Here is a 12,524-nt window from a genome sequence, read left to right as displayed (position 1 = left end):
TTTTTTAAAACCGCTTCATGCCAATGACTCCTTATATGGCTGTGAATGGGCTACGAATGAGCTGACGCTTTCTACGTATTCCCCAAGGTGTCTACAGCATTGTGACGTCTTTTTACGCATTTATGTTGAAGAATAGCCGTAAGGGACCACATTGAGCAAGTGGTCACATGATGGCTCCCGCAGAAAATCTTGCGTAAAGTACTGAGGTAGCCATTTTTCCAATCGCTGAGAAATCAATTGTCCCGACGGATATATTATCGAATAGATATGTTGAAAACGCCTTGAGGATTGATTCTAAATGTTTGCCATGTTTGTTGATATTATGGAGCTAATTTGGAAAAAAGTTTGGCGTTGTAGTGACTGCATTTTCCGGTCGATTTCTCAGCCAAACGTGACAAACAAACGGGAGCTATTTCGCGTACAAAAATTATCTTTATGAAAAAAAGGAACATTTGCTATCTAACTGGGAGTCTCCTGAGTGAAAACATCCGAAGTTCTTCAAAGGTAAATGATTCAATTTGATTGCTTTTCTTATTGTCGTGAAAATGTTGCCTGCTGCCAGCAGAGCCTAGCATAGCATTATGCCATGATAAACTTATACAAATGCTCGTCTAGCGTTGGCTGTAAAGCATATTTTGAAAATCTGAGATGAGTCTGATTAACAAAAGGCTAAGCTGTGTCTCAATACATCTCATTTGTGATTTTCATGAATAGGAAGATTTTGTAGGAAGCTTTATGTCCGCTGCGTTATGCTAATTCGTTTGAGGCTATGATTACGCTCCTGGATCCGGGTTTGAGAGTCACAAGAAGTTACGGTGTACTTACGGCTAAGTACTGTGGCGTGAGGCCTCCCAACCCTGCCAGATTTCCCCAGGTGGAGGCGCTGTTGAGCTGCTGCATCTGTTGGGCCATCTGCTGCTGCAGGCGCCGCTGCTCCTTGTCCCTCTGAGTGTCCGCAAACTTACACACCATGGGAGAAGTGCAGCCCTGTGGGGGGGGTAGATGTCACCCAGTGAAATTCACATCCAGAAACACCATCACTATAACAATAAAATCTGCAGGGCCATTTGTCAGGAATTCATTTTAGGGGATGGACTACATCCTGTGGTAATCTGAAATATAGTTATTTAAATAAGTTGCCAAAATGTTGCATTCAAATAGTAAACAGAGATGGAACACTGCCATGCATGACAAAGCCAGGCAACATTCCACAGACAGACCCAGGAAGGGATCGTGTTCACAGACAGACACAGACCCAGGAAGGGATCGTGTTCACAGACAGACACAGACCCAGGAAGGGATCGTGTTCACAGACAGACACAGACCCAGGAAGGGATCGTGTTCACAGACAGACACAGACCCAGGAAGGGATCGTGTTCACAGACAGACACAGACCCAGGAAGGGATCGTGTTCACAGACAGACACAGACCCAGGAAGGGATCGTGTTCAGACAGACACAGACCCACAGACCAGACAGACACAGAAGGGATCGTGTTCACAGACAGACACAGACCCAGGAAGGGATCGTGTTCACAGACAGACACAGACCCAGGAAGGGATCGTGTTCACAGACAGACACAGACCCAGGAAGGGATCGTGTTCACAGACCGACAATTACACTTTGTAACACTGAAGGATATGGCTCAAAATGACTATTGGGCTAAACGAGCGGGACTGAGGCGGAGGAGAGTCGACTTCTCACACGTGTGTACTTCCAAGTCAAGACATAACTAGATACAACATTTTGTCACAACAAAAGGCATACATAAGACAGCACTGCGTTCCTCTGTAACAGACAGACATTACAAGCCAGATATTGACGTATCACTGGAGAGACCAGACGTAGACATGCGGAAGGTATCTGTGTTAGAGTGCCAGATGAGGGGACCAGGCTTGATCGGGAATATGACTTTCTACACTAGTAGCAGCTCCAATAGCACCAGGGGGTAACAGACAGTAAAGGGACAACCAGGGTTGTAAAATTCCTGGAAACGTTCCCAAAGTCCCCAAAAATCCCAGTCGGAGGATATGCAGATTCAAAAAGGGAAACCCCTTCCACCGTGATTTCTAGAAAACATGGGAATTTTAAAAAAGGGTTCCAGAATTTCACAGCAACCCTAAGGCTGCCACCATTAACAGAGCCTAGTTCTAATCTCTGAGGCCCAGAGATGAGCTAGATTTAATGAGTTGTTCCTAATTTGGGATCGGTTGGACGCTTCACTAGGGAGCATGTCACAATACTTCTGCTCCAGTTCCTAAGCACTGAACTGACTCAACAGGAATACCGGCCCCTGTTTTGAACAGATTTAGTGGGACAAACACTAATAAGGTAGCCTATATTTCAATTAAACGCCCTATTCGATAGAGGGGAGGCTAATGTTCTACCATGTAAAACCTTGGTAAATACTTATCTAAGAGATTTGAATGGTGCTTTGTAACATGACCAGTCACATGATCAATAATATTTTGTGGGACATTATGGATTCATTAGGCTTCCTCTAAAACAGATGTTTAAAAAGGTAAATATGTGCCGAGGGGTACAGTACCTCCATTGTCTGAGAATGATGCAGGGATTTGATTGCATTCGCAGCCTGAGCCCTGGTAGAAAATGTGATAAACGCACAGCCTGTAGGGGGGGGAGAGGGAACAAGAGGGGGAGGGAGGGACAAAGAAGAAACAAAACCAGACACACACACAAAAAAAAAAAAAAAAAAAAAGGTATTTGGACACGTCGTTATGAAACATGACATATTACAGTAACACCATAGCAGAATGAACGGTGGTACTCCAAGCACACCGACAGAAAGGGACCGTTCTCACTGGTTAGTACATGGAAGAAACAACGACGCCGACAGTCACAACAACAATCACATGAGCACAGTAACGTAACAGTAACAGACGTATTATATCACAATTAAGAGAAGCTGAGGGTGGGGGGGGGCGACGTGGATGTGGTGAGAGGGTGGATGTGATAACGGATAGGGATGACGTAAATTAATAGATCTGTGTAAAAATAAAAAATATATAGATTTTTTTTAAATGGCATGGCAACATCACATGCTACAATGACAGACACTCAACATGGCTACCATCTAGCCACAGGGTGCAGTGACAGTTTGAGCTCTGCATGTTCTGCTCTGCCTTCAGCTCATTGGCTTTTATGGCGTCTTCTGCGGCACAGACAGACAGGAGTAATCCCATCCTTTGTGGAGCATAGTGGGGGCGGTGCAGTACTCTGTGTGTGTGTGTGTGTGTGTGTGTGTGTGTGTGTGTGTGTGTGTGTGTGTGTGTGTGTGTGTGTGTGTGTGTGTGTGTGTGTGTGTGTCCTGCCTGCCAGCTGAGCCCGGCCCAGAACACCAGCAGCTAGGGGTTGCCATGGCGACGGCCGGGACTATTGTTATAGGCGGTGGTGCGGCCCCCTCACTCTGCGGGGGGTACGGACCTGGTGGTACGGGGGGCATTTAAAGAGGAAGCCACTACCATTATACCTAACCAATCAGATTTGTATCCAAAGTACATAGCAGTACATTTGACATGCATATATTTTGACTACGTGCATTGATGTTTCCTTTGTGGGAATTGAACCCAAGACCTCTGGGTGTTAATATCCCCACACTCTTACCAACTTGTTCACTGAACACAGGACCACTTGGTATAAAAAGGAAGCGTGGCGAGTGACACCCCGAGTTACCCACAACCCACCTCTGCTCAGACCGTCGGGTCCACGGAGAATTCGGCATTCCTCTATCTGGCCGAAAGCAGAGAACATCAGCCGAACCTCATTCTCGCCGTATTTCTTCGTCACCATTCCGATAAAGAGTTTCCTATCTTCCACCGCTGAAATGGAGATGTAAAACAATCGTTGATATAATCATTGAACTAAACTGAAAACGCACTCTGTCCTGGCCACCCATTTTGGCACACCGGGCAGGATAATGGAAATGCTCAGTTATTTGAAAGATTTCAAATGGTATTTGAATGCAGGTAGGCCTGCACTCTGTTCATCTCTGCACAGACACTGAACATAGACACCGGTCATTGTACAACACACAAATACATATTTTATTTGTATAAAAAAAAAAAATATGTCACATAAGTACCCTTTATTTTTTTTAGGTCACCCCCTTGTAATTTCCACTCTGGGATTTCATGGTAGAAGACATTAGCTGTGTTCTGTTCTCAGGTTGCCCCCCCCAAATAGAAACCTAGTACCTATTTATTCCCTATGGGCTCTGGTCATAAGTAGTGCAGTGCATAAGGAATAGGGTTCTATTTGAGACACAGCCCCACTCTATTTAACCGGTCAGAAGTCATGTTTTGCTTACAAACTTCAGCCAGTGCCACGGCGTACCTGCGGTGATGTCACTCACCGTTTGTTTTCTCGCTGTCGGCAGGTTTCATCTGGATGGGATGATGCATCTGGGAAGAGAACACGGGAGAAACATGTTTATCACGCCATCAACACGCCTGTCACCACAATCACAACGGCGCCAACAACCGTTAGTTCCCAACGACTAACAGACCGGGTGCCGCTTGGCTGATGATTCCTCCTTATGGCTCTCAATTGTTTAAAAACCTGTCTTCTCCCAGCCTCCCTCTCTCCACCGGAACTGATCTGGTCAGGTGAAAGCCAGCCTAACGATGAGCTTGATTCCGTCATATTGTTTTCACAGTGTTTGTTAACTCTTTCCCAAACAGTACAGATGAAGGGAAGGTGACGGACTGAGAATTTAGAAACAACCCATGTTGCCCTCTTGCCGGTTTATTTCCCCCTCGTCCTTTTCTTCCACAATGTCTCCATTGTTCGCTCTCCGACCCCATCATCTCCAACACTCCAGTCAGCTATGGAAGTGGACATGTCCACTGGCTAGAGGTGGGGCTCAAATCCTCAGATCCAATTTATTTTTGGGGAATGTGAACATCCGTTCAGGATTCATTTCACTTCACAAGTGTTGGTCTCCTCTGGTCTGCTTCTAAAAATGTTTACTGGCATTTTAAAGTGAATGGAACGCTAACTAAAACACCATCCATTTCCACTAGCATTGCTAACACTCTCCAAAAAATGAGCGCCATCGCTCAAGCTTCCAACAAGAAGCTGGTAGAAAATCCAATCAGTCTCCAAATTACATATTTCCACCTGCAACTTATTTCCCCTGGCAGTTCCATTAGATCCTCCAATACGCTGTGGGAGAAGTGGATCTGAAGAGTTAGCCTCTTGGATTAGCAATCTACACCTGTTATGTTGGCCCAGAGACAGCAGGAAAGGGAATTGAAGGAATATATAGCATAGTGAGTCAATTTTAACTAAGGGGAATACAAATATGAGTGAGGTTGCAAGGTTTCAAGTTAAGTTTATTTGTCATGGGAAATGGATTGGATATCTTACTCGAGCAAAGCTTTCAATATCAAAGCAAAACACACAAGGGAGGATAGGCTGGCTGTATGAAATGTGTTGTTTTTCTAGAGAAGGGAACCATGAGAATTATGTCTAGGCTTTAAGTTTAAAAATGTGTTCGCTGTGTATTGATGACAATTTTACTCCCTCGCTTGAGCACTCATGATAAAAACAAAAGGCAGTCATGCGGTTATGTTTAAAAAAAATAAAAAATATTTATGAGAGGAAAGGGAACTAAGATAAATCGACAGATGGCCCTCTCAGTATGAGGACCTGCGTCACTCACCAAGAAGAGGAAGGCACAGAGTCAGTGCGACAGGCAGGCCTACCTGCATTCAAATACTATTTGAAATCTTTCAAATAACTGAGCATTTCCATTAGCCTGCCCGGTGTGCCAAAATGGGTGGCCAGGACAGGTTTGTTCCATTGCAACAAGCTCAAGAACAGCTCAACTATTTGAAATGGTTTTAAATAGTACTTGAACCCAGGTCTAGCGACCGACATGGAGGCAAGCTTTTCCACTGACGCGCCATGGGACTCCAGTCAATGCCAGGAGCAGCACGACTGGCTGGCTGAGGTAAGGAGCAGCATGGCTAGATGAACAAGAGGTTAAGCTTTAAGTTGGTGTATTACCCTTATGAATGTATGGAAGTTAAATATTTCCCAAAAATATTTTTGAATTTCACGCTCTGCCATTTCAGCAGATGTTGTCTTAAGCCTTAAGTTATGGAACTATTATCATTCTCAATGGATGTGAAAACAGACTGTTTACTTAATGTTGGAGGCGAAGAAAAAGATTACTTTGGAGAACCAGCACAGTGAAGGCGAGTTAACTTATTGAGGGTAGGGGGCAGGATTTTCGTGCCCATTTCTCAGGCCCAGAAACTAGAATATGCATATAATTGTCAGATTAGGATAGAAAACTCTAAAAAGTTTCAGAAATGGTCAAAATATTGTCTGTGAGTATAACAGAACTGATATTGCAGGCAAAAACCTGAGGAAAATCAAATCAGGAAGTACTGTTTTTCCTGAAAGCGCTCTGTTCCATTGGATGCCTTGCCTCCATTTAACCTCTTGAACCTCTGGGGCAGTATTTCATTTTTGGATGAAAAACGTTCCCGTTTTAAACAAGATATTTTGTCACGAAAAGATGCTCGACTATGCATATAATTGACAGCTTTGGAAAGAAAACACTGACGTTTCCAAAACTGCAAAGATATTGTCTGTGAGTGCCACAGAACTAATGCTACAGGCGAAACCAGGATGAAATTTCATACAGGAAGTGAGCCAGATTTTGGAGGCGCTGTGTTCCAATGTCTCCTTATATGGCTGTGAATGCGCAAGGAATGAGCCTACACTTTCTGTCATTTCCCCAAGGTGTTTGCAGCATTGTGACGTATTTGTAGGCATATCATTGGAAAATTGACCATAAGAGACTACATTTACCAGGTGTCCGCTCGGTGTCCTCCGTCGAAACTATTGCGTAATCTCCAGGTGCGTGCATTTTTCCATTTTGAACAGAGGAGAAACCAAACTGCAACGAGTGATTTATCATCGAATAGATATGTGAAAAACACCTTGAGGATGGATTCTAAACAACGTTTGCCATGTTTGTCGATATTATGGAGTTAATCTGGAAAAAAGTTTGCGTTGTAATGACTGAATTTTCGGGGGGTTTTCTTAGCAAAACGTGATGAACAAAACAGAGCAATTTCTCCTACACAAATAATATTTTTGGAAAAATGGAACATTTGCTAACTGAGAGTCTCCTCCTTGAAAACATCCGAAGTTCTTCAAAGGTAAATTATTTTATTTGAATGCTTTTCTTGTTTTTGTGAAAATGTTGCCTGCTGAATGCTAGGCTTAATGCTATGCTAGCTATCAATACTCTTACACAAATGCTTGTGTAGCTATGGTTGAAAAGCATTTTTTGAAAATTGCCATTTTCATGAATAGTTAACGTTGCGTTATGGTAATGAGCTTTAGGCTATAATTACGCTCCCGGATACAGGATTGCTCGTCGCAACAGGTTAAAGGGATATCAACCAGATTCCTTTTTCTATGGCTTCCTCAAGGTGTCAGTCTTTAGACAGTTTCAGGCTTTTATTTTAAAAAATTAGCGAGAAAGATCACATCGCATCATTGGATGGCTGGGTGCCAGCAGCAGTTTTGCTTGCGCAACAGAGTGGGGCAGCCATTGTCTCTCCCTCTCCTATTGAAAAAGTGACAGTCCCGGTTGATATATTATCGATTATATATTTTAAAAGACAACCTGAGGATTGATTATAAAAACGTTCGACATGTTTCTGTGGACATTACGGATACTATTTGGAATTTGTCTGCGATGTCGTGACCGCTCGAGCCTGTGGATTTCTGAATATAACGCGCCAAACAAATAGAGGTATTTTGGCTATAAAATAATAATTATGGAACAAAAAGGAACATTTATTGTGTAACTGGGAGTCTCGTGAGTGCAAACATCCGAAGGTAAGCGATTTAATCTATTGCTTTTCTGACTTTCGTGACCAATCTACTTGGCTGCCGTTTGTAATATTTTGTCTACTGAGATAGATGTTCTTACATAAACGCTTGTTATGCTTTCGCCAAAATGCTGTATTGAAATCTGACATGTCAGGTGGATTAACAACAAGCTACGCTGTGTTTTGCCATATTGCACTTGTGATTTAATGAAAATTTCATATTTTTAGTAATTTAATTTGAAGCGGGTGTTGATGAAAATGATCCCGCTAAAGGGATGGGTGCGTCAAGAAGTTATTAAGACAAGCCAGAAAACGTATCATAAACCTGAATGGGCACATTTATAGGCCAACATGTGTGTGCAGGCCGGGTAGCCTAGGCCCACTTCCCTGTGTGATCAGGCGCGTGTACTTACTCAAGATTGTGTTTTGTTTGGAGCACTCGTGTCAATGAATACATTGACAACTCATGGAATGGAAAATATATATATTTTTTACATTCCACTAGTTTCCAAAATGTATTTTTTAAATTAATACACACAAAAGTATTTAGTCAGCCACCAATTGTGCAAGTTCTCCCACTTAAAAAGATGAGAGGCCTGTAATTTTCATAGGTACACTTCAACTATGACGGACAAATAAGAAAACAAATCCAGAAAATCACATTGTAGGATTTTTAATTAATTTATTTGCAAATTATGGTGGAAAATAAGTATTTGGTCAATAACAAAAGATTTAATACTTTGTTAAATATTCTTTGTTGGCAATGACAGAGGTCAAATCTTCACAAGGCTTTCACACACTGTTGCTGGTATTTTGGCTCATTCCTCCATGCAGATCTCCTCTAGAGAAGTGATGTTTTGGGGCTGTTGCTGGGCAGCAACTCCCTCCAAAGATTTTCTATGGGGTTGAGATCTGGAGACTGGCTAGACCACTCCAGGACCTTGAAATGCTTCTTACGAAGCCACTCCTTCGTTGCCCGGGCGGTGTGTTTGGGATCATTGTCATGCTTAAAGACCCAGCCACGTTTCATCTTCAATGCCCTTGCTGATGGTAGGCTTTGTTACTTTGGTCCCAGATCTCTGCAGGTCATTCACTAGGTCCCCCCGTGTAGTTCTGGGATTTTTGCTCACCGTTCTTGTGATCATTTTGACCCCACGGGGTGAGATCTTGCGTGGAGCCCCAGATCGAGGGAGATTATCAGTGGTCTTTATTTCTTCCATTTCCTAATAATTGCTCCCACAGTTGATTTCTTCAAACCAAGCTGCTTACCTATTGCAGATTCTGTCTTCCCAGCCTGGTGCAGGTCTACAATTTTGTTTCTGGTGTCCTTTGACAGCTCTTTGGTCTTGGCCATAGTGGAGTTTGGAGTGTGACTGTTTGAGGTTGTGGACAGGTGTCTTTTATACTGATAACAAGTTCAAACAGGTGCCATTAATACAGGTAACGAGTAGAGGACAGAGGAGCCTCTTAAAGAAGAAGTTACAGGTCTGTGAGCCAGAAATCTTGCTTGTTTGTAGGTGACCAAATATTTATTTTCCACCATCATTTGCTAATAAATTCATTAAAAAACCTACAATGTGATTTTCTGGATTTTTTCCCTAATTTTGTCTGTCATAGTTGAAGTGTACCTATGATGAAAATTACAGGCCTCATCTTTAAGTGGGAGAACTTGCACAATTGGTGGCTGACTAAATACTTTCTTGCCCCACTGTGTGTGTGTGTGTGTGTGTGTGTGTGTGTGTGTGTGTGTGTGTGTGTGTGTGTGTGTGTGTGTGTGTGTGTGTGTGTGTGTGTGTGTGTGTGTGTGTGTGTGTGTTTAGCATGGGTTGTGCATGCTGCAAACAACGTGTCCACTCCTACAATGACAATGATAAAGACTGCAATAATAATCAAATTAACAGTATAATGTACTACTGGTGAGCCATCCCCATGACCTTCGCAATGGATTAGTTCACTGAGACAGGCATGAATCAGACAGGCATGAATCAGACAGGCATGAATCAGACAGGCATCTCGTGTGGCATAATATTTTTACAATTTTTGTCACTGCTCCAAAAAATATATAACATTTCAAAAATTAATAAACATATTGGTCGACTAAGCCTATCGACTAAAACAGCCGACCAGTCGAGAAAATGTGGTTACCCCTATAACACAAGCTTCCTGCTTACTCACCCCAGTTAAGGTCTTTATGTTGTGCAATGCATTCTGGGCCTCCAGGGCAGCTTTTCTGGTATAAAACGTTACAAAACAGCATCCTAGAGGAGAGAAGGGGGGAGGAGAGGAGAGAAAAACAAAACTCAATGAGAGACCAGTAACGTAACTCATACAGCAACACCGTTCCAAGACAAGAAATGGAAGGTAAAATGAACACGGTGCGCACCGCGTCACACGTCCAGAACACGGCGCCCACCGCGTCACCCGTCCAGAACATGTGCCACGTTATTTTCAGCACCACGGTTGAACATACAGTACATAACGCAGAGCAGGCAAAGGACCGGCAGTGGCTCCTAGCTGGCAGATGGGCTAGATAAAGCGACAGGGCCGAGGGTGAAGGCTACAGTTGACACACATGACGACCGTCCCGTCACAGAAAGGGCAGAGAGCAGGAGACCAAGGGCCTAGCTGTCGGTCAGGATCACTGGTAGTCCACCCACACTAACAGAGAACGGCACTCCATTGCATCAGTGTGAAGTGCTGCGAATACACATTTAAAAAGGCAAGTACAGTACACACAATGGCACAGAGAACGGGCGAGAGAGAACAAGAGGGGGGCGAGAGAGAGAGAACGAGAGAGAGGGGGCCGAGAGAGAGGGGATGGTGGGAGAAAATGCTCATCCTTCCGCCCCAGTAGACCGCCAGTGGCGTTCCATCCTGTCAGTTTCTCTGAGCTGGGAGCACAGAGCTTGGTAGAGAGCAAGCGCACAAAAACACACAGAAGTGGAGCACTGCAGCGTCTCTGACCTACATACTGTTGTTTTATGCTGCTACTGCAGAGTGCAGCTCTCTTCCCTCACAGGATGTGTGTGTGTGTGTGTGTGTGTGTGTGTGTGTGTGTGTGTGTGTGTGGTGTTGCCGTTACTGTAGTGTGGAAGAGCCGCTCTCCTACCCAGGCCGCGCTGTGTAGAGAGATGCATATAAAGAGTATCGCGTCGAGCCTCTCTCCAAAAGGCAGCTGAGTGTACCCCCACCCCCCACCTTTCCGTTGTTCAGCACAGCAACTCACACTGATGAGGCTAAATAAATAAATAAAAACAGACCCATCTCTACCTTCTGATATCTCACAAAGATACCCTGGAGTCAACAACACCTAAAATAAACACAGCACTTCAAATCTGACCGCTCAATATAGATACAGAACCAGGATTATTCAAACACCCTGATGGAGGGAGAGGGGGGGATAAAACGCAGCGCGGGCGTCACCAAAGCCTCTTGATGAAACTCCCCAGTTCACCCAACAGGGGGTAGGACTACTGGGTCCAGGCCCCCAGGCTACGATGGTGAAAGAGATTGTGAAGAGGGGGAGAGAGCAAGAGGGGTGAGAGTAGAAGAGGAGAGAGGGGAGCGGGGCAAGGGGGGGGGTAAAGAGGACCCATAAATAGCCATATGACATTTGAAATGTCTGTTCCCTTTGGTATGATTACTGTCAATTTCTATTTTTCCCTCCTTCATTTATTTCACATTTGTTTATTATTTATTTCACTTGCTTTGGCAATGTAAACATTTTTCCAATGCCAATAAAAACCCTTTGAATTGACTAGAGGAGAACAGAGAGCGCGGGGGGGGGCCTCCATCCTCCCAATTCAGAATAAACCTCACATAAAGTCAGCAGAGGCAAAGGGCTGCTGTGATCAACCCAGATTATCTATTAGAATAAATTACCATTAAATTAACATGTCAATGGGCCATCACAGCTGACACTACTCTATGCCGGGGAGCGAGAGAGCTCCTCTGCTTTGAACTATTCATCCTCTCACACCAAGACACACAATGTGCTCTATATTCAGCAGTATCTAGCAGACACTGGTCTGACCATTAAGTACACAGATGCCCAGGTATCCATCCATGTAGCCCATCTAGACGTTTATACTGAAGTCTAATCATTGTGTACATTTAATAACAGAATGGAGAGAGTAGTTCACTTTTAGGTGGCGCTTGCTTAGAACAGTGCAGAAGACTATATTATTATAGCTCGGAGGCGGGAACAAGATACCTAAGAAAATTCCAGACTGCAACTGAGATTAGGCCTAGCTTTACATCAACTCCCCGCCCAGCTCTGAGGCACTGGCACTTCCAGATAGCCCACTCCCCAGACAAAATCCCACTCCCCAGACAAAATCCCATCACCAAAGAAGGTTCAACAAGCCACAAAAAAAAACTGGTTGGTAGATTATGGCTTTGAATTCCTCAGGATTGAGAAATCTGGCCATACATTTTTTTTTTTTATTTTTTAAAATTTTCATAGACCATAGATAGCAGAGGAGCTGTCGTTGTGTTCTCACATTCACCTGGAGGCTGGGTTACTTTCAATGGCAGGGATTGGGCGGTATGCAGATTATCATACAGTTTCTGTACTGTACCATTTTTTATTTATTTAACCTTCATTTAACTAGGCAAGTCAGTTAAGAACAAATTCTTATTGACAATG

At 43.7% G+C, this 12,524-nt stretch overlaps 1 protein-coding gene across 8 annotated transcripts in view; it reads right to left on the bottom strand.

Annotated features, from left to right (window-relative positions):
- LOC118396070 (CUGBP Elav-like family member 2) overlaps nucleotides 1-12,524 on the bottom strand; it is a 57,358-nt gene that overhangs the window by 11,463 nt on the left and 33,371 nt on the right. For all 8 annotated transcript variants that reach the window (XM_052466496.1, XM_052466492.1, XM_052466497.1 and 5 more), the window contains exons 3-7: nucleotides 10,052-10,134; nucleotides 4,372-4,420; nucleotides 3,704-3,838; nucleotides 2,548-2,627; nucleotides 826-987 (exon numbers count right to left, since the gene is read on the bottom strand). In XM_052466496.1, coding sequence (XP_052322456.1) covers nucleotides 826-987; nucleotides 2,548-2,627; nucleotides 3,704-3,838; nucleotides 4,372-4,420; nucleotides 10,052-10,134 — 509 coding nt within the window. The remainder of the gene's footprint in view (nucleotides 1-825; nucleotides 988-2,547; nucleotides 2,628-3,703; nucleotides 3,839-4,371; nucleotides 4,421-10,051; nucleotides 10,135-12,524) is intronic.

This window comes from Oncorhynchus keta, chromosome 17 (genome assembly GCF_023373465.1).
Source record: "Oncorhynchus keta strain PuntledgeMale-10-30-2019 chromosome 17, Oket_V2, whole genome shotgun sequence".
NCBI lineage: Eukaryota > Metazoa > Chordata > Actinopteri > Salmoniformes > Salmonidae > Oncorhynchus > Oncorhynchus keta.
The sequence above is the reverse complement of the archived record's forward strand: the minus strand, read 5'-3'. Positions and strand labels throughout refer to the sequence as shown.